Here is a 19,688-nt window from a genome sequence, read left to right on the forward strand (position 1 = left end):
TTAACTTTAAGGTTTTTTGTTTTTTTTTTAAAGATTTTATTTATTTACTCATGAGGGACACAGAGAGAGGCAGAGACACAGGGAGAGGGAGAAGCAGGCTCCTTGCAAGGAGCCCAATGTGGGACTTGATTCCAGGACCCCGGGATCATGACCTGAGCCGAAGGCAGATGCTCAACCATTGAGCCGCCCAGGTGCCCCAACTTTAAGTTCTTAATTTGAAAGAGACCCACAAATTTCATCTGGTACCAGTCAGATCAGTAGGTGGAAATTAAGCTGAAAAGGTAGAAGCCCGGAGGTCTGACAGCTGTGTTTAGAGGAATTCAAAGCCCAGTCTGGAGCCCAGTTGGTTGTGGGAGCAACAAGAGATCGAGTCTCTTGCTAGTGAGGGTTACCAGTCCTACTCTTAGAGGCAGCATATGGGAGAAACTATTCAGAAGTTCTTGTTGTATGTTTATTTTAAACATCTCTGTGAGCTTTGGAAAATAAAGCTACTAAGAAAGCTTTACTTTTTAAACCCAGGTTCATTGCTATGCCCTATTGTTTTTATCTGTAATTTTTTTCCTTTTAAGTAGGCTCTACGTCTAACACAGAGCCCAGTGCAGGGCCCATTGGGGAGCTTGAACTCACGACCCTGAGATCAAGACCTGGGCCAAAATCAAGAGTCTGAAACCTAACCAACTGAGCCATCCAGGTGCCCCAAGTTCATTGCTATACTTTAGATCAGTTTCGCAAACTTTTTCTATAAAGGGCCAGATAGTAAATATTTCCAACGCTGTGGGCCATGTGGTTTCTGCCATTGTGGGAAAGCAGCCAGAGACAATATGCAAACAAATGGGCATGGCTGTGTTCCAATAAAACTGCATTTATGGGCACTGTATGGGAATTTCAGATAGTTTTCACATACAGTTTTCACCAGTGAGACATAAATCAGCCACAAATATTCTTTTTTAAAAAGTCTATTGCAATAAGCTTCAAAATATGCAGCTTTAAAATTGCTTGAAGACCTATAGAAGAAAAAAATAAAAAAAGACCTAGGAGAAATTTTCAAGGCTCATGTGTAATTCACACTATTGTTATTCAGTATTTGCGTAATTTTAAAAGGAAGTGAAACAAACGTGCAAAATGGACTTTTCCGAAGAGAAAAATAGTAGCTTGAAAGCTGCTAGTTAATTTCTCAGAAGAGTTTTGTCTCATAGGGACCTATTGACCATAGGGACTTCTTGACATCCTGTTTGCATATGCACCTTTTGACGTGTCCTTCAAGGCAGAGGCTCTTATTCTTTTTTTTTTTTTTTTTTTTTTTTGTACCAAGCATCTCTCTGACTCCTTGGCGGAGGAGGCCCATAAAATATACTTGTTGAATTGAATAAAACTGGACTAATTCAGTTTATGGATATGCTTCTAAAATTTATTTATTTATATTTTTAAGACTTTATTTATTTATTCATGAGAGAGAGAGAAAGAAAGAGAGAGGAGCAGAGACACAAGCAGGGGGAGAAGCAAGCTCCAGGCCGGGAGCCCGACGCGGGACTTGATTCTGGGACTCCAGGATCACGCCCTGGGCCAAAGGCAGGCACTAAACCGCTGAGCCACCCAGGGATTCCCAAAATTTATTTTTTGATGGAAATGTTTAATTCTGAATAAAAAATCAGTTTTACCAAATCCATGTGTTCTAAAGTATAACATAAAATAGGAAAATAAGTTTCTTTTGCTTTCTTGTGTAATGTACAGGACGTCATAGGGAATTTCCAGCTTAGCATGCTATCATTTTTCTTTGGAAGATCGATGATAAACAACTTTGCCGTAGATAGACTTTCCACCCCGAAATATTTTTCTCTTCAGATCTCATGTGAGTATTCAGGATGCCTGATAGTTTGATTTTAAACCAGATTATCAAAATGATTATTTCCAAAATTGTTTTCTAAACGTATGTACCATATTTCGTCTTTTAAAAAAAGAGGACCTTTAATTTCATTTTAGTCTTGGACCTCTGAGTACATTTTTCGATAAAATAATAAGTAGGCTGATGAAATATTTAGTACCAAAAATACTCCTACTCTTCAACTGAAAGATAGAGTTGACTTCTATAAACTCACATTAGCATCTTTTCCCATTTCTAATATAATAGGGTTACTCTCTTTTTTCCAGAAATGTCAGCGTATCACTTGTATATATGCACTGTGAGTGAATGAAAGTACACAATGCAGATAAATCCCCCATGGGTATATTTGACTATGGAGTCAATTGGGACCAACATCATTGAACAGACATTAGATATTTACATAAATCAGGTAATTCAGAGGATAAAATATAGAAAGAGAGAGAGAGAGGTGCAAACCAAGAAACAGACTCATCACTATAGGGAACAAAGTGATGGTTACCAGAAGGGAGGGGGGTGGAGGGATGGTTTAAGAAGGTGATGGAGATTAAGGAGAGCACTTGCATGAGCACAGGGTGATGTATGGAATTGTTGAATCACTATATTGTACAGTGGAAATGAATATGACATAGTGTATTAACTAACTGGAATTTAAAAATTTAATATATACATATCCATATATCTATGATGAGATCCAAAATTTTATTCATGTACTAAAGAGTTATAAACTGATGAAATTAAAGCTCAAAAGTAGGCATCCCAATAACAAGAGAACTAAGTTCTGTGTAATGGAATTTTATTAGAATCACTACAAAATGAACTCATTAATGTAAAAGTAATGACTTTAAAATGCATATGTGATTTTCAGTCATTCATTCATGAACACATACTTGCATTTATTTAACATAAATATTGAGTGTCTGGTATGTTCCAGGAATATAGTGTTTTGAAAACTTAGACCACGTATCAAAACTTATTATACATTCTAATTATTCTTCTTTTACTAGAATTTTTGTGTTAATATTTTTAAAGATGCAATTTTTTTTTCTTCCTTTGGAGCACAGAGGCCATTATATGCCTCTAGATTTTTCCCTTGCCCGTTTTAATGAAGGGAACTTATTTTTATTGATTTATAAAATAGACTGAAGATCATCTAATATAATAAAATTAACTTGAAGTCAACAATTCCTTGACAATAAAAATTTTTTGATGCATTTTTTAAAATAAAAAATTTTTCCTATGAAATATAAATATAAGGTGATTATATTTAGAAATACGTATCAGATTTTCTTTAAAGATTTTATTTATTTGACAGAGCAAGAGAGCACAAGCAGGGGGAGTGGCAGAGGGAGAGGGAGAAGCATTTGGGCTCTCTGTCTTAAAAGGGACCCTGGGATCACCACCTGAGCCCAAAGCAGATGCTTAACCGACTGAGCCACCCAGGTGTCCCTGGGTATATTGGATTTAATCCTTGAACAGTCTTTGGATCCCTTGAGATACTAATTTGGTAATTTCGCCACCTTTTTGAACTCATGTAAAACTTTGCTGATTCAGTTGCTTTTTAAAAAGATTTTATTTATTTATTTGAGAGGGTGAGCACACACGTATCTGCATGTGCAGGGGTGGGAGGAGCAGAGGGGGTGGGAGAGGGAAAGGGAGAGGATCCCAAGCAGGTTCTGGAGCTCAGTGTCAGAACCCCGAGATCATGACCTGAGTGGAAACCAAGAGTCAGAAGATGCTTAACTGACTGAGCCACTTGGGTACCCCTGATTCAATTGTTTTTGCTGCTGTTAGGGTAGCGACACAACTTGCGTCTTCCCCGAGACACACTTTGTTACTCTGGCTGCTATTATTGCAGAATAGAGTCAAATTCTGGATCTGTGTAAGTTACTGTGAAAAAACCAATGAGCCACCAAATCTGCTGCTTCTGGAAATTTGATTAAAATTTAGTTATTCTGTTTAAAGGGAAATCTAGCTAGAAACAGGATAAAGAAATTCTTTAGGTAAATACATATGCTCTGAAAATTAGGAGCCTCTTCATAATTAACAATATTTGTATAGCTTTAGAGAAGCACTTCTCAAACTGGTCTGCCAACTACCTGCTTTAAAAAATATTGATATATTAATTATTAAATGATTTATGAATTAATTATTAAGTAAACTTAAGATATATATATATATATATATCATATGCATTCGATATATATATCACATCAAAATGCAGATTCTTAGATCCTGCTCCATCCTTACTAGGTCAAAATCTCTGGGAGAGGACAACCACATTTTTTTTTTTTTTTTCAACATTCCAAGTGATTCTTTTTGCCTACTAAAATCTGGGAGAATGGGTTAAAAGGGCCCAACTACTGCTTCTCAACTGTAGTAAAAGATTGAAAAACTACAGATTTGAGGACAAATGACAGGATTCCAACACATAATCATTAAATGGGGGAGATGGAAGTGATTCCATCTTCTCCCAGTTCCAGGAACCTTCTCTCTCCCAACATTCCTCATTTCCTTTTTCTTTCTTAGTGTGTCCAGGGAAGAGGATTTTGAAAGTTTACCATTTTTTTTTCAGTAAATTAGCAATAGAAACATAGATATAGTTTAATATGCCACCGAATTCAAAATTTTCTCTTATGTACTTCTTGAAATCTGTACTTTGGTCTCCCACTACCTCCTAACATTTGCCACGTACCAGGGATTGTCTATATCACCTCAGTGAATTCTTCAATTCCAAACAGATTCTACATCTAAGAATTATGTGGTTTAGAAAGATTATGAAGAGTCACCCAGCTAGTTTATGTGAAGTCAAGATATGTATTTATATTGATCTAAATCCAGAGCTCTGCTCTTAACTAGTACATCACACTATCCAAAAGCCTAGAATGGAGTTGGTGAATTTTATGATTTCACTTGTTTCTTATATAGATTTTCTTAACATTCTTATCTCTGAAATGTATTGTTTTTGATACAAGCATTAGAAACCGTATCATTTACATTTATTTATTTATTTATTTATTTATTTATTTATTTAAAACAATATCATTTAAATAAGGGGTCAGACTCTGTTCTTGAAAGTGCCAGAAGCAAGCCCTCCCACTTAGGTCCATGTGACAAGCTGCTTGTTGTTGGGGGTAGGGGGATGAGCAAGAGAGGAGCGGGGAGGGGGAAAGGGCACTGCCTTATCTTAGGTTAATGAGGTGTTTCTGTTGAAGAATGAAAGATGCGGTCAGCCGAAACTCACGCCAATAGCCAACCATTGTCACGCGGGAATAGCTCGGTTGTACCAAACCAGCAGGCACTTTTTATCTTATCCTGATTTGTTCTATCTAGGTACTAGCCATCACCCCTCATTTTTTCCCCCAAATCTACCTTCCTGTTATTTTCCACTTCATCAAAGCTACTGCCTTAGGCTTTTTGTTGGAGGTTTGGCATTCACTCCTTCCATTACCGACTTCAGCCCTCAGCTGAGTTCCAGATTCAGTCACTGCAGTGTACCCCTCACCCCCACTTGCCCTCGTGGGGGCACTGCTGTGATCACCAATTTCTAGATGGTCATCATTTTTGTCTTCTGTTTCTTATGTTTACTCTTACTCTATTTCTTGGGACTGAAGCAAGAGGCAGAGTCACCTGTCAGATGGTGACGTTTGACATTTTGTATATGTATCTCAGGTTTTCCTAGTTGCAGTGGTTTTCACAACTTTTTTTTTTTTAAACAATAGTTTCATCAGTGAATCCCAATTTCCAAATGACATCTTCCTTTTTTTTTTTTTTTTTCTCAAATGACATCTTCCCTGGAACTGCAATATATGCAAATAAAAATGACGATGTAAGACAATAGGTCTTCCATAAATACAGAGATATAGGTAATGTCTTGCTCCCAAGTAAGGGCTGAAATGATTCTCGAACATTTCTTGGTCCTATATGTTTGCCTTTTCCACAGTGTTGTGTTTCTGAAATCGAGATGCCTCTTATAACTGATGTCAAAGGAAACTTGTCAGCCACCAGGCCCAGGAATGAATTGTAGTCTGGAAACTTGGCAATGTATTGAAGGTACAAGGAAGGTACAATTCCTGTGACCTCAGTTGAATTATTTGCACCCAGGTGCACTTCCCAAGATTGACTTTTAACTTAAATTTAGTTTCTTGCTTGAAATTTCTTGAGAAAGATTACTCTGTGATCTAGTTTTGAAAGAAGTAACTAACAGTTAATATTTAGTGTGAAGTTTGTCAGCCCAGACTCTATAATAAAAGTAGAAGTTGCCCAAGCTCAGCACTTCACTGGGCCTTGAATTCATACTGCCTGTTCCGTAAGTGAATGTGTGCTGGATGCAGCTTGTTACTGTCACCCTGTTCATAGCTGTGAAGAGCCATGAGTGAGTCGCAAGAATATTTTTGATTTGAATATGAAGAAAGCTTAGAAGAAAACTTTAATTATGATGCTAATGAGAAAGTGGTAGGTAATGGTGTGAATAAGTGTATAATTATTGGAGATTTCTTTTAAGAAAACCTCCATTTTTAAGGTAGTGTTTCTTTTTTGAAAAGGCTGGAACTAAATTGATGCTGACTTTTATAATCAGTGTCACTGTACTGTTGTGTAAACATGATAAAGTATTGTAAAACCATGATGATATCTGATGTGGCTTGTTAGCATTCTCTGGAGATTGCACAATTCTTTTATGCAGGGATGAGATCTTGTGTGAGCAGGAATGCCAGAGATATGGTGGGTTGTTAACTGAGCTTGGTCCATGTGTATCTGCAGTGACACACTCTCTCATAAAGTGTGGAAATAACCAATGACACATTGTAATTTTTTTAAATCTGTGTGAAGAAATAGAAAAATAAATAAATCTGCGTGAAGAAATGTCAGGGGAACCTTTCCTATGCAGTGGACACTAAATGAGTTAGCCTGACTGTCCAGGAAAATGTTTGGATGAATCCAGTATGCTAAAATGTTCATACAATACATGTAAAAAGTGTGATGTTTTTAATTCCTATTTTTTTTAAAGATTTTATTTATTTATTCATGAGAAACACAGAGGAGAGAGAGAGAGGCAGAGACACAGGCAGAGGGAGAAGCAGGCTCCATGCAGGGAGCCCGATGTGGGACTCGATCCCAGGTCTCCAGGCTCACATCCTGGGCTGAAGGCAGTGCTAAACTGCTGAGCCACCTGGGCTGCCCAATTCCTATTTTTAAAACAGTAAAACATGCTTAAAAATATTGACATCTCAGATCCAAAGTTGCTAAGCTCCTTAAAGTACCTCTGGGGAACAGTAGGTGGTAGGGCCCACAGTTTGAGAACCATGAGCTGGTTTTCCCTCCATATTGGTTGTTCTTGACCTTTCCTTGAATTCCTTAGTTCATCCACTCTATACTCTGAGAAAATAGTCTCACATTCCACTTTGTGTCTAATCCTCATTGTCAACTCCTAGGTGGCAATATTGTAGTGGAAGATGTACTTTGGAATTAGACAAACCTGGCTGGAATCCTTACTTTGTGACTTATTAACAGTATGATCTGGGACAATTTACTTATCTTCCAGTGATGGCATTATGCTCCTCAGTACAGTCAGTTATCCTCATTTAACACAACTCAGCATTATAATGATATCCAACAGTCATTGAGCGTTTACTATGTGTATTAGTCAAGTCCTCAGAGAAACAGACCAATAGGATATATATATACACATGATTTATTCTACAAATTGGCTCCCATGATTAGAAAGGCTGGTAAGTGCAAAGTCTGCAGAGTGGGCCAGCAGGCTGGGGACCCAGGAAAGCTCATGTTCCCATTTTATTCTGAAGGCAGTACACTGGAAGATTCTCTCTTGCTTTGGGAGGCCAGTCTTTTGTTCTATTCAGGCCGTCAACTGACTGTATGAGGCCCACCAGTGTTATGAAGGGCAATCTGCTTTATCCGAAGAAGTTCATGGTTTATATATAGATCATATCCAAAAACATCCTCTAAGTTAACACATAAAATTAAGTACTGTCCATGTATTAAATGACAGCAAGTAATGCCAGATACAGAGCAGTTCTGTAATAAGTGGTAAATACCATCATCAGCATGATTATTATAATTCATCCTTTTTCATCTTCACTACCAAGCTTTTAAAAAACACTTCTCTAAATTTAACCCTTCTCTTTTGTGAACTAAGCCCAGTGAATTCTCTGAATTATGGAGATCACATTCCCCCAAATACCCCTGTCTGATTTTACATCTGCAACCGGTGCTTTGCCATGGGCTTTTATCTCCAACTTTTAACCTTATTTTAAATCTTTTAGAGTTATCACCATTGTTCAGTTGTCCCTCTGCATGCATTGTCCTAATATAGAGTTTTCCTGTTGCGGGGGCTCAGCATATTAGTTTGCTAGAGCTGCTGTAACAAAGCACCAAAAACTGAGTGGCTTAAACCGCAGATGTTTACTGTCTTACAGTTCTGAATTCACAAAGTCCAAGATCAGGGTGTCAGCAAGTTTGGTTTCTTCTGAGGCTGGGAAGGAGAATCTGTTCCATGCCTCTCTCCTGGTGATTTGCCAGCACTCTTTGACTTGCAGAGGCCTCACTTTGATATGTGCCCTCATCTTCACATAGTGTTCTCTTGGTGTCTCCACCTGTGTCCAAATCCCCTTTTTTAAATAAGGGTACTGGTCATATTGGGTTAGAGCCCACTCTAAATGAGCTCCTTTTAACATAATCACCTCTGTAAAGATCCTATCACCAAATAAGGTCATGTTCAGAGGTGCTGAGAGTTAGGATACCAATATCTCTTTTTGTGGGGGAAGTACAATTTAATTCCTAATAGTAATAGTGTTCAGAAGTAGAACGAAATATAGAAGCAATTTGAAACTGTAAAGTAGAATACATATAAGGAGTTATGCATCTTCATGAACCTTTTAAAAAGCTATGCGTATCACGTCTCTACGGTACAGAAGTAACATGGATACAATGCAGAAGATGTCAGATGCCATGATATGGGGATTGGCAAGGAGTGTAGAATAAATGAGACCATTTGCTCTTGAGGAGAATGAAGAATTACTTTTCATTTATAAAATTTTGGTTCATCTCTATTAAGAATAAGTAGAATGAAGGTCAGACATTTGGAGGAATGTTTTGGGAATGCAGGGTGTTAAATATAAAAATATTGTGTTGAGGGGAATTAAACAATCATGGCTAGAAACTTCAAGATTATTGAAGTTCTTGACTCAGAAATGTTATTCAAGGATGATCGCTGAGTAAGCCCTAACACTTGTGGGTTTATCATACGAGGGTATAGACACCTCGATAGACTTGAAAAATGTTTTGACTTCGTTTTTGCCTTTTAATCCATTTGAACAAGAGTACTGGCTGAACAACACATATTTGCAATCATATCAGTGTCCTCAGATGGGCCATGAACATGCCATCTTTGAGTAGTCAACATATTAACTTATTCTGTCCGTTGTCCCGAGCGCTGGAGAAGACAATGGAGATGTATATTTATATTACATTGTTCAAGAAGTTAATCTTATAAGACAAGTAAACTAGCAAACTGATTGTAATGTGCTGATATTAATTTAACAATTTTGAAAATAATTGAGTGACAGTGATGTGCCACGCTGGGTGATATGTGCAGGGAAGACAGCAGTAAAATAAAAGAGCTATAAGGCATTTGCCCTAATGGAGCTTACGGTCCACTATGTTTGGAGAACATGGGGAATTTTGGACAAGTAAATAGACACTTTGTGGCTATGGCTCAGGTGGAGGAAGTACAGGTGAGAATGAAGCACACAGGAAGAAAATTTTACCCGTATTGAAGAGAGGCTCACGTATACATAATTTATATGCAATTATTTCAGTGCATTTGAGATTTCTTGGAAATAGAGGTCAGATTTTATTTCAAGGCATCTCTATTTCTCTAGGGTAACCTGGCACCTAGTTGGTATTGGTACAAAACCAAAGAATACCCTGCTAGATGATGGGACTAGGAGAATCCTTTTAAAAAATTAAGATCCCCCTTATTACCAGTGGTTTCATCCAGTGGGAACTCCTGCAGAGTTCAAAAGGAAGAGAATCTGGCTCAATATTTCCTTTAAAGTTCATTTTCCTAAAGTGTTTGTGGAACCAAGAGATCATGACATTTTCAGATCGCAGTAATTCTTAGATGCCTATAAAATGACTTTCACTAAATATCATGATTTGTGTTAGGATTTCTGTTTTCAATGACCCGATTGGAAAGGTGACCATTTGGAACTCTTCAGTTGCTTATTAGGATGAGTTAATAACTCAGTCATCTATTATTGTTGTGTTTTACTGTTGGGGGGAAAGAAGCTACTTAGGGTGTTTATGGATTTTCACTTACCCATGGTGTCACTTATATGATTAAAGATGTAAATATTAAGTGAAGGGGATTTAAAGTAAGGCTCTTAAAGTAGAGTTTTATTTCCTTGGTCAACCTTGAGCTGCTGGCTGTCTCCATGCCCTGCCTCTGTCATGCTTCTTTTTTTCTGGAATTCACAGTGGCAAAGGGTGAGGGTACAGCCACCTCTATCTCCTCCTCCCTGCACCTCTCAGGAGTTTTATGGTCAGTGTCCCTCCCAGTAACATCAAGTCTCCAAGAACATAAGAAATAGCATTAGCATTGCTCCACAACCTTCGAAACAGGATCTGAAACTTACGATCTTGAATCATGCAATGTGTCACCAAAGGGAGAAGAAATAGGATACTGAATTTACCTTTCAATGCTATAATTTGCAATTTGCTTTCTAAGGGTGAAATAATGGCAATGCAAGAATAAAATGGGTCAAAATGCCACCAAGAACCAAATTCCACATACAGTTTGAAGATGGGAAAAATCATCTGAAGCTGGGAGGTCTGAATCCAATGCTATGCTACTCTGTGCATCATCCTGAGAAGTAATCATGAGTAACAGTAGGGTAGCACTGTAAGAAAGCAGACAGCATAAATAAAGTGAAGAGAGGGTTAAGATAAATGAGAAAAATTCTAAAATTTGACCGACCATGTATCTGGTTAGATGACTTCAAGTGGGATCCTTGAGACCAACTTTATCATGACTGAATTTTTTTTTATCATAACTGAATTTTTTTAAAAAATCATCAACTTTGTTTCCCTATGCCGCGTGTTTCAGTGTGGCCCTGGGAGTATTAGCTGTTAATGGGTTTTATCTTAGAACGTTTCCAAGGTGGCTTCCAACCTCCATTTTACCATTTGATCTATCAAGCAAAATAAATAAATAAACGTCTTTGGATAAACAACTGGGTGGAATCACCCTGTATTTTATTTTTTTTAATTTTGGGAGAAGTTTCATCAAAGCAGTAAGTAGTGAGCGTATTTCAGAGAGGATTTAATAAGTAGTGATGTTCGTGGACACATAGGGACCAGCAAGTGATTTGGAGGTTGAAGGTCAGGAGAGTTAGCTTCTGCTCTGCCTATGGTGGCCTAGACCAAATAGATCCCCGACTCCACAGCCAGAGCTTCTCAGAGGACTACTGGCCCCAGGAGAGGTGTGTCATCTGCATATTATGAGAAACTCTTTAATGGGAAAAGTCAAGTACCTTTGATTCCACATGTTGAGTTAACTCTAGAATGAAAACCAGGACCCGGAAAGGATGTGGATATTTGAAGCATTCTGGAGACTGTTTACTTTAGGTCCTAGTCATGATGTCCAAACAAAGAGCTTCAATGTTGAAGGATGCAGGGTTCTAGAAAAAGAGAGGGAATCATACTAGATAAATGGGATAATTATGAAACAAATACCAATAAAGTTAAATCATTATACCATGTGTGTCATGTCCTTAGTCTGTCATTCCTGTGAAGTATGTGTTGCTCCTACCTTAGCGAGAAGGACACAGAATTCGTTTTCCTTCTTTGCCTCTCAGCTCCCACTGGGCATCCTTGGAACCGCTTCTCTGCTCTGTTCTCCAGAGTGCAGTTGTCTAAAATAACAGTAATAGTGGTGAGGTTCTGACAGTCACACAAGTTTCTCTCTGTGAGCTTTTACAAATGCCAGCCAGTAACCCAGTGGCATTTCTACCATAAAATCTTAAGGCCAATCCATTTCCCCGCTTCCTTATTTTCTTGGTTCCAAATCTATTTCTTACTGCCAATGGAAATAAAACCCAGAAATTAGAGAGTGATGGTGTCATTTGTCTTTCTTAGTAAAGAGCTCCTAAAAGTGAACTTACAGAGGATACAGCAATTTTATAGCTCAGTTAAATCATCCTATCTTTCTAGCCAGTTGTTCCAGCTGCAATAAAATTTGTGGCTTTTATTGGTGGCTTCGTGCCCAGATAGAATAAAAAGCAAACAAAAACCATGGAATACCACTCTGAGGCTGCTTTTTCAAAAGTACATGGGCATGGGCTCTAAATCACAGTGCTTTGTTTCTTCTTTGTTATCTTTCAAGATGGGTGGGAATTCTCCGACCATTGCTTGTTGTCTCCCAACTGCTTGAGTCCCTGAAATCCAAGTCACATGGGCAAATTAGGTAGAAATGGTACAAATGGTTTTTCGCCCATGGTACCCATTCCTCAGTTTCTTTACACTGTTAATGACATGATCACTCTTATCGGTATTTATGGTGGTTACAGCTCTGAGTGCCTTGCTTGGAGGAGGGGGGGTTCAGGAAACAAATGATCTGCATGACTTACGATGCATGATCCTCTCATGGGAAGGGGGTGCTAATCACTTGCAGGGGCCGCCCAAGCACAAACCCATTTGAAAGGGCTTAAAGTGTTAAAGTCACCGTAATAAGAACTTACATTTCACGGTTCGAGGAATAAAATAAAATAAAATAAAATAAAATAAAATAAAATAAAATGTGGGAGAACTTTCCAAAATCGACACTGACAGTCCATTTCTGTGTGTCATTTGTCTTAATACCAGCTTTAGTAGCTATAATTCACATATCAAACCATTTACCCATTTAAAATATTCAATTCCCTGGTTTGGGCAGGTTGGGGAACTCTCACTACCAATTTGAGAATACTTTCGTCACTCTGAAAAGAAACTCCGTACCCATGAGCCGTCCTTCCCTGCCCTAGACAGCTGCTCATCTGCTTTGTGTGTCTGTAGATTTGCCTGTCCTGGGCATTTCTGTAAGCGGAACAATGTAGTTTTTGTGACTTTGTTCACTTAATGTGATGTTCTCGGGCTTCATCCATGTGTCCAGTAAATCATTTTTTTTTATCACCGAGTAATATTCTAGTTGAGGAATACCCATTTGTCTGTTCAGCAGTTGATATTTGGATTATTATTATTTCTACTTTTTTTGCCTGTTGTAAAAAATGCCGCCATGAACATTTGTGTACAAGTTTTGGCACAGACATATGTTTTCATTTCTCTTGGGCATGTACCAGCAAGTGGAATTGCTGGATCATAGGGTAACTTTAGATTTCATATTTTGAGCATCTTTAGGGCTTTTTCAAAGTGCCTGCCTCATTTTACATCCCCACCATAGGATGTAAAATAAAGGTTCTAGTTTTTCCACATCTTTGTCAACACTTATTATTACCTGTCTTTTTTTTTTTTTTTTTATTGTAACCATTCTAGCAGGTGTGACATGGATTCTCATTGTGGCTTTGATTTGCATTTCCCCAATGGCTAATGAGCTTGAGAATCCTTTCATTTGTTTTTGTATATCTTTTTTTTTTTGAGAAATATCTATTCAGATACTTTGCTTCTGACTAAATTGAGTTGTCCTTTTTTGAATTATGAGAGTCCCTAAATACTCCAGGTAAAACTCTTTTTATCAGATATATGATTTGTAAAAATTTTCTCCAATTCTTTGGACTATTTTTTTTGCTTTCTTGACAGTGTCCTTTGAGACATAAAAAGTGTTTGGCTTTTATGAAGTCCAGTTAACTTTTATCTACTGTTACTTGTTCTTTTGGTGTTCTATATAAGTGTATGCAGTTGGTGCTAATATGGTACATTTGATACGAGGGTAGGTTTGGTGTCATATCTTATTTTTTAATTCAGTCTTCTGTGGGCAAATTATTTTAGCTTCCTCAGACTCAGTTACTCATCAGTAGGTGGGAGATAATACTAAGAGTTATGAATTGTTGTGGGGGTTCAGATGACATAATGTATATGAAATCCCTAGCGTTTTGCAGGGCTGCAGTAAAACCCTATTGATGTTAGCTGTTACTATTGTTATAATCCCAGTAATAATAAACTCCAGTGCTCTGAAAATTAAACTGAAGCCAAGCGATTTCTTAGATGAGGAAGCATGTAATAAGGGACATTTGTACTACTTTATAGACCGTATTGAATTTGGCTCCCATGAAAACCAGGTAAAGTAGTCATGGTAATTGTTCTATCAGGAGCTGCAGCTGAGAGAGCCAGAGCCTTTTCCAAGGTCACATGACTGGGAAATGATAGAGACAGGGTGAGACCTAGAGTTGTCTTTTCTTTTTAAAATCACTCATTCGGTTTTTTCAGTGACAGATTTGTAGTAAGAGTCAGGTGACTGGTTTTGTAGTCTTTATGATGAAGTAGTGCCTCAGACATCCATATAAAGAGGAAAAAGTAATTTCGTGGGAAATTAGTACTGATAGTGAACATTGTGTGAATCATGGAGTTAGAACACAATTGACCAGAGGGGCATCTGGATGGCTCAGTCCATGAAGCGTCTGCCTTGGGCTCAGGTTATGATCCTAGGGGTCATAGGGATTGAGCCACGAGTTGGGCTTCTGGTTCAGTGGGGACTCTGCTTCTCCCTCTGCCTTTCCCTTTGCTTTTGCTTGCTCTCTCTCTCTCTCTCTCTCTCTCTCTCTCTCAAATTAAATAAAAAATCTTTAAAAAAGATTGACTAGAAATTTTATGGTGGATAGCTATAATGAGTAATGCATTATAACTGTATGTTCCTTCTTTAATTAAAAAAAAAAGTCCTCCTTATTTCCAAAGACATACATGCTCACAAACATTGGAGAAGATAGACAAGCAAAAAAGAAAGTATGTTTTCAGACATTTCCTTAATATGCATGCATTCCTAATACACTTATATTTAGAAGCATCTTATAAAATGGGCAGGTTGATTTTTCTTTTCAATGTTTGGATTCTTTAGGCATGAAGTTAAACTAATTTATATTAGGATGCCTGTATGGCTATAAATTCTGGACATCCAGAAGATTTTTCAGAATTGGCTTGGTGTCTTTTGTTAAGCTGCAATTAATTATCTTCCCAGATTATCTGAAATTCATTGACTACATTTACTTTACTGTTCACTCATCTAGAGAAAGAAAAAGAACTTCTATAGTTCTCCTGGTAAAATTAGATCCTCATGAGCTCTTAAACATAAACACGACTGATCTTTAGCAAAGCATGTTCTTCCTAAAGATTTTTGAGCTGGCTCAAGTGGCTATTACTTATAAATTCACCAGTTTATGAATAAGAAGCAAACATTGTTTAAACACCTCTGGGATCAGAGGGCAAGGACTCCCTGGCCTGACCCTTACCCCAGAGCTATGACATTGGGGTGCAGTCTTGAAGCATGCCAGTTTTACACAAGACTTTTTGAGAGCCAGATACCACTACTGTCTCAAGCATTATTTTCACCAAAATTCACTGAGAAAAATACATCTGACTACGAGATAACATTGAATCTAAGTTGATAAAGCTGTGATGTTTGAAGTATTATTTTTATGACTTTTTTTCTTTACATCCTTATAAAGATGAGAGACTTCTGGTCTCAAATCAATCCTTCCTGTCATACTCGCGGATCAAAAAACAAAAACCCCAACATCCTCCCCCACAAAAAAAGAATCTAAAACAAAATGATAGTGCTTTGCTGCAGAAATTTGAGATTTATTATCGCAACATGTTCAAGTGAGTCTCCATCTTTGCTTTGCGTTAAAGTTCAACATTTCCTTCAGTTGGGACTATCCAGATTAGTTGGGCTAGTTCAAACTCATGGTAATTAAGTTGGATGATGAGAAAACCTCTGGTCTATTTAAATATGTCTACACAAAATAGCTCAATTTACACTTAGTTCCTTGAGTATTAATTGTTTTGTGAAAAAAGGAAAAAGACTACTAGTCTTTGAGTGTATCAATTTGTCAGTCTTTGGGAGAAGTGTCATACAACCAGTGCTTGTCGAATTTGTTCTTTTACTTCATTTGGCCTGTTAAAGAAAATGTAAAGTTAAATACTGTGGAAGCGTGATTGTTTTATACAGACAAAATCATTTTGAACTGAAAAGGTCTAACACCTGACTTTCATCTTAGATTTTAGCACGTGAAAATGTCAGATGTTTCTGTTGGATTAATAAAAGCCAAAGGTCAAATGGAAAAAATGATTATAAACTTTAATTATGTGATTTTAGAGGGATAGAGTTTATGAAAATCAAGGCTTTCATAGTGGCTATAATTGAAAAATTATTTTCATTATAAGAAATTACAAGTCGTTCTATAAAAAAATTAGAAATGTTGTCCTAAGAAATGAAATTAATTAAAAACAATTTCTTGTGTGTGTGTATTTTTAAACAGTGAAGTGATAGAATCTTTCCTCAATAAAACCTGAAGCCTCTTACAGTTCAGTGAATAAAACAGTGTATCTGGGGTACCAGACCTTTTCTTTCAAAATCACTCTGGAACTTTTAAGATCTAAAGAAGTGTATAACTTAGGGACCTCTGTTAACCCCCATAAGTAATAATTAGCTAGTTTGTTGGAAATGGCCAGAACTTTGGAAAGGGTCACAATTTCTAAGACCTTTTTTTAAAATCCATTGTCACTATATAGTGACTGGTTATGAATGAAGGAGAAAATTAATTAGAGATGAGAGGAAGAGATGGTGGGAGCAAATTCGAAGAGGAGAAAGAACAGGGTTTATTGCTTGTGGTTATTCCAGGCATAATCTGCTTTGCTTCATGAACCACCTAATGCTTATTGATTTCCAATGGAGGAAATGTGGAAGTAGAAATCCTCACTGGGCTTTCCTAAATTCTATCTGAGTACATTTAACCTACTCAGGATTATGCAAAAGGAGTGGTGGCTGGAGTCTTTCAATAAGTGATATTTCATAAAGTGTAGGTATCTGGGGAGTTTTTTGTTTCGTCTTTGTTTTTGTATTTCTAAGATTGGCTTGAGGCAGGCATGGAGAACTCATTGGAGCAGAAATTTCATTCAATGTTATCAGTTTAATCTAACAGGATACGTTTTTTCCCCTAGGGTGACTCTGGCGATTTCTAGGCAGCCTAAGGCGAACTAATTTTAGTTCTCATAATTCACTTTAAGCCAAGTTTCTATTTCGGGATACAAATATGGGTTTATTGTGACAACCTGTCAGGAAACACTAAATTTTATTGCTAATTAAAAATAGCTAACTTGAGTTTTAATCCTACCGAATACTTTGGTTTGATGATGCTGAGCTTTGGAACTCTTGATAATCAAACCTTGATTTCAAGGTGCAATATACATATGAAAACAGGCACCAAAAGCTTTTAATACAGGCAGCCCACGAATTGTGTTACTTTAAAATGAGCGTGAGACTCATTCATGGGAATGATCATCAGATCTTAGATATGGACCAAAGGATGTTTGTTCATATATATTTTTTTTAAAAGATAAAAAGATTTATTTTTTAATTTCCTGCAAAATGTCTTATGGTATTTGGAATTTACAGAAAGTAAAATCCTGTTTATTTGTCAATTTGGTATCATATTTTAATAATTTCAAACATACTGAACATAGTTTATTAATGGATGGAATCTATTTTCCTTTTTACTAAACCTTCTTTAGACTCCTCCTTTTTGTCTTCAATGCCATTGCCCTTGTTCCAAGTCTTTCCACCATTTGGCATTCAGTGACCTACTGCGTATGGCCCTTTTTGGCTGAGCAGATTGTGAAATTATCAGGAAATTTGTGAGCTGGTTGTTAAGTACAACTAGTACTAAAAATTAAGTGATATAAACTTATAATTAGATAAATTATATTAAAACAAAGGTAATAAAAACGCAACAGTTGTCACTACCTAATTTGACATTTCACTATTATCTTTGCTGTTTAGGTGATTTACTGTCATTATAACTGGAAGATGAACATACTATGTTATAACATGCACCTCTGTATCTCTTCCCAACTCTGTGTTCAATGACTTCACATTTACTAGCTTGAAACTGGTCACAGTGGGAGTATTTACACCACAGAAATGGGCAAATGACTGAGTCACTTTTGTCTTCTTGGAGAAGGGCTGGTTAAAGATTTGCCAGGGTACCACCCCACTGCCTGCAGTTTGCCAGCTTTTAGCCTTCCTGCATCTAGATGCTTATCTCTATGAAGATTATTTTGTTTTATCTGTACTAGTTAGAAACAATATCCTTGAAAATAACTGAAGGAAAAGAAAAGGAAAAGGAAAGAACTGGCATATCCTAAGTATTGACCATACTAGCTTCACTAGTTTTCATCATAACTTGTTCTTTATTAGATGTGGAGGGGGTGGATGCTGTGGGGTGAGGAGACAAAATATAAAGTTATGATCCCCACCCTCAAGTAATGATTCAGAAGTGATAATTAGGCCAACAAATTAATGCAAAGTATTCATTAATCCTTTAGCTGTAGTCAACTCATTCAAAAATAGTTTGTTGCTGAGAGCCATGTATAAGAACAACATTGTATGGGAATATTGGTTGAGGGTCCATCTTCTTTATCATTCATAGATCATTTTATATTTAAAGTGGTAGAGATGGGGCTTCAGTGATTCTAAACTCCTAGTATCTTGTTATTTGGGGGCAGCTTTTTTGGTTTGTTTAAGATTTATTTATTTGAGAGAGACAGAGTGCAGGGTGGAGAGTAGGAGCACAGGGAGAGGGAGAGGGAAACTCAAGCAGACTCCATGCCGAGTGTGGGGCTCAATCTCATGACCAGGAGATCAGACCTGAGCCAAAACCAAGAGTCAGAAGTTTAACTGACTGAGCCACCCAGGTGCCCTGGAATAGTTTGTTATTTTAAGAATACTTTATTTTTTAAAAAGATTTTATTTATTTATTTATGAGAGACACAGAGAGAGAGAGGCAGAGACATAGGCAGAGGAAGAAGCAGGCCTCTCATAAGGAGCCCAACATGGGGCTCAATCCCAGATCTTGAGCTGAGGCAGACACTCTACCATTAAGAATACTTATATATAGAATGTGTAGTGGCTTATTTTTTTCTGCTGGGAAGGATTCTACTATCATTCCTGATCCTTTCTCTTAGGCATGTTAGTTCAGAGGTATTGGTGTTTTATACAGATGCGTCCTATAAAATATGAAGCACTGTTATTTCTATAAGTTGACTTATTTTATTCTAGTATTTATGCACCCACCACTTCTCACCTGCCAGAAGATTTAAAATAGTATCGGATTCCAAGTCTATAATGGAGACCAAATCAAGTGAATATTGACATCTGTCCCTTCTCTTTGTTTCAGCTGGACCAGACCAATTTTGATAAAAGGCTATAGACAACGCCTGGAATTATCAGACATATACCAAGTCCCTTCTGCTGATTCTGCTGATCATCTGTCTGAAAAATTGGAAAGGTACGTTCATGGACATTATTCATTAGTTGGAGGGAGGAATTAATACTATTAATTATTATTAATAATACTCTAATTATTTAAAGGATAGAGAACTAGCTTATTAATGGCTTAATTCCTAAAATGACATATTTAAGATAGGAACATCTTATTTTCTGGTTGCAGTCTTGACCAATTAAAAATTAATTAAAGTTTGAAAGATTAGCTATTTTTCTGATAAATGACTTTTTTTTTTCTGAAAAATAATTGTGAGAAGTTACCTGTCTTTAAAGAACATTAAGTGGATTTTGTGAAGACTG

General features: G+C 37.1%; 1 protein-coding gene across 1 annotated transcript in view; it reads left to right on the forward strand.

Annotated features, from left to right (window-relative positions):
* The window catches only part of CFTR (CF transmembrane conductance regulator), a 160,803-nt gene that overhangs the window by 7,921 nt on the left and 133,194 nt on the right, over positions 1-19,688 (forward strand). The window contains exon 2 of the mRNA XM_072764891.1: positions 19,282-19,392. Within this exon, the coding sequence (XP_072620992.1) occupies positions 19,282-19,392 (111 nt within the window). The remainder of the gene's footprint in view (positions 1-19,281; positions 19,393-19,688) is intronic.

The sequence above is a fragment of the Vulpes vulpes genome, chromosome 7 (genome assembly GCF_048418805.1).
Source record: "Vulpes vulpes isolate BD-2025 chromosome 7, VulVul3, whole genome shotgun sequence".
NCBI lineage: Eukaryota > Metazoa > Chordata > Mammalia > Carnivora > Canidae > Vulpes > Vulpes vulpes.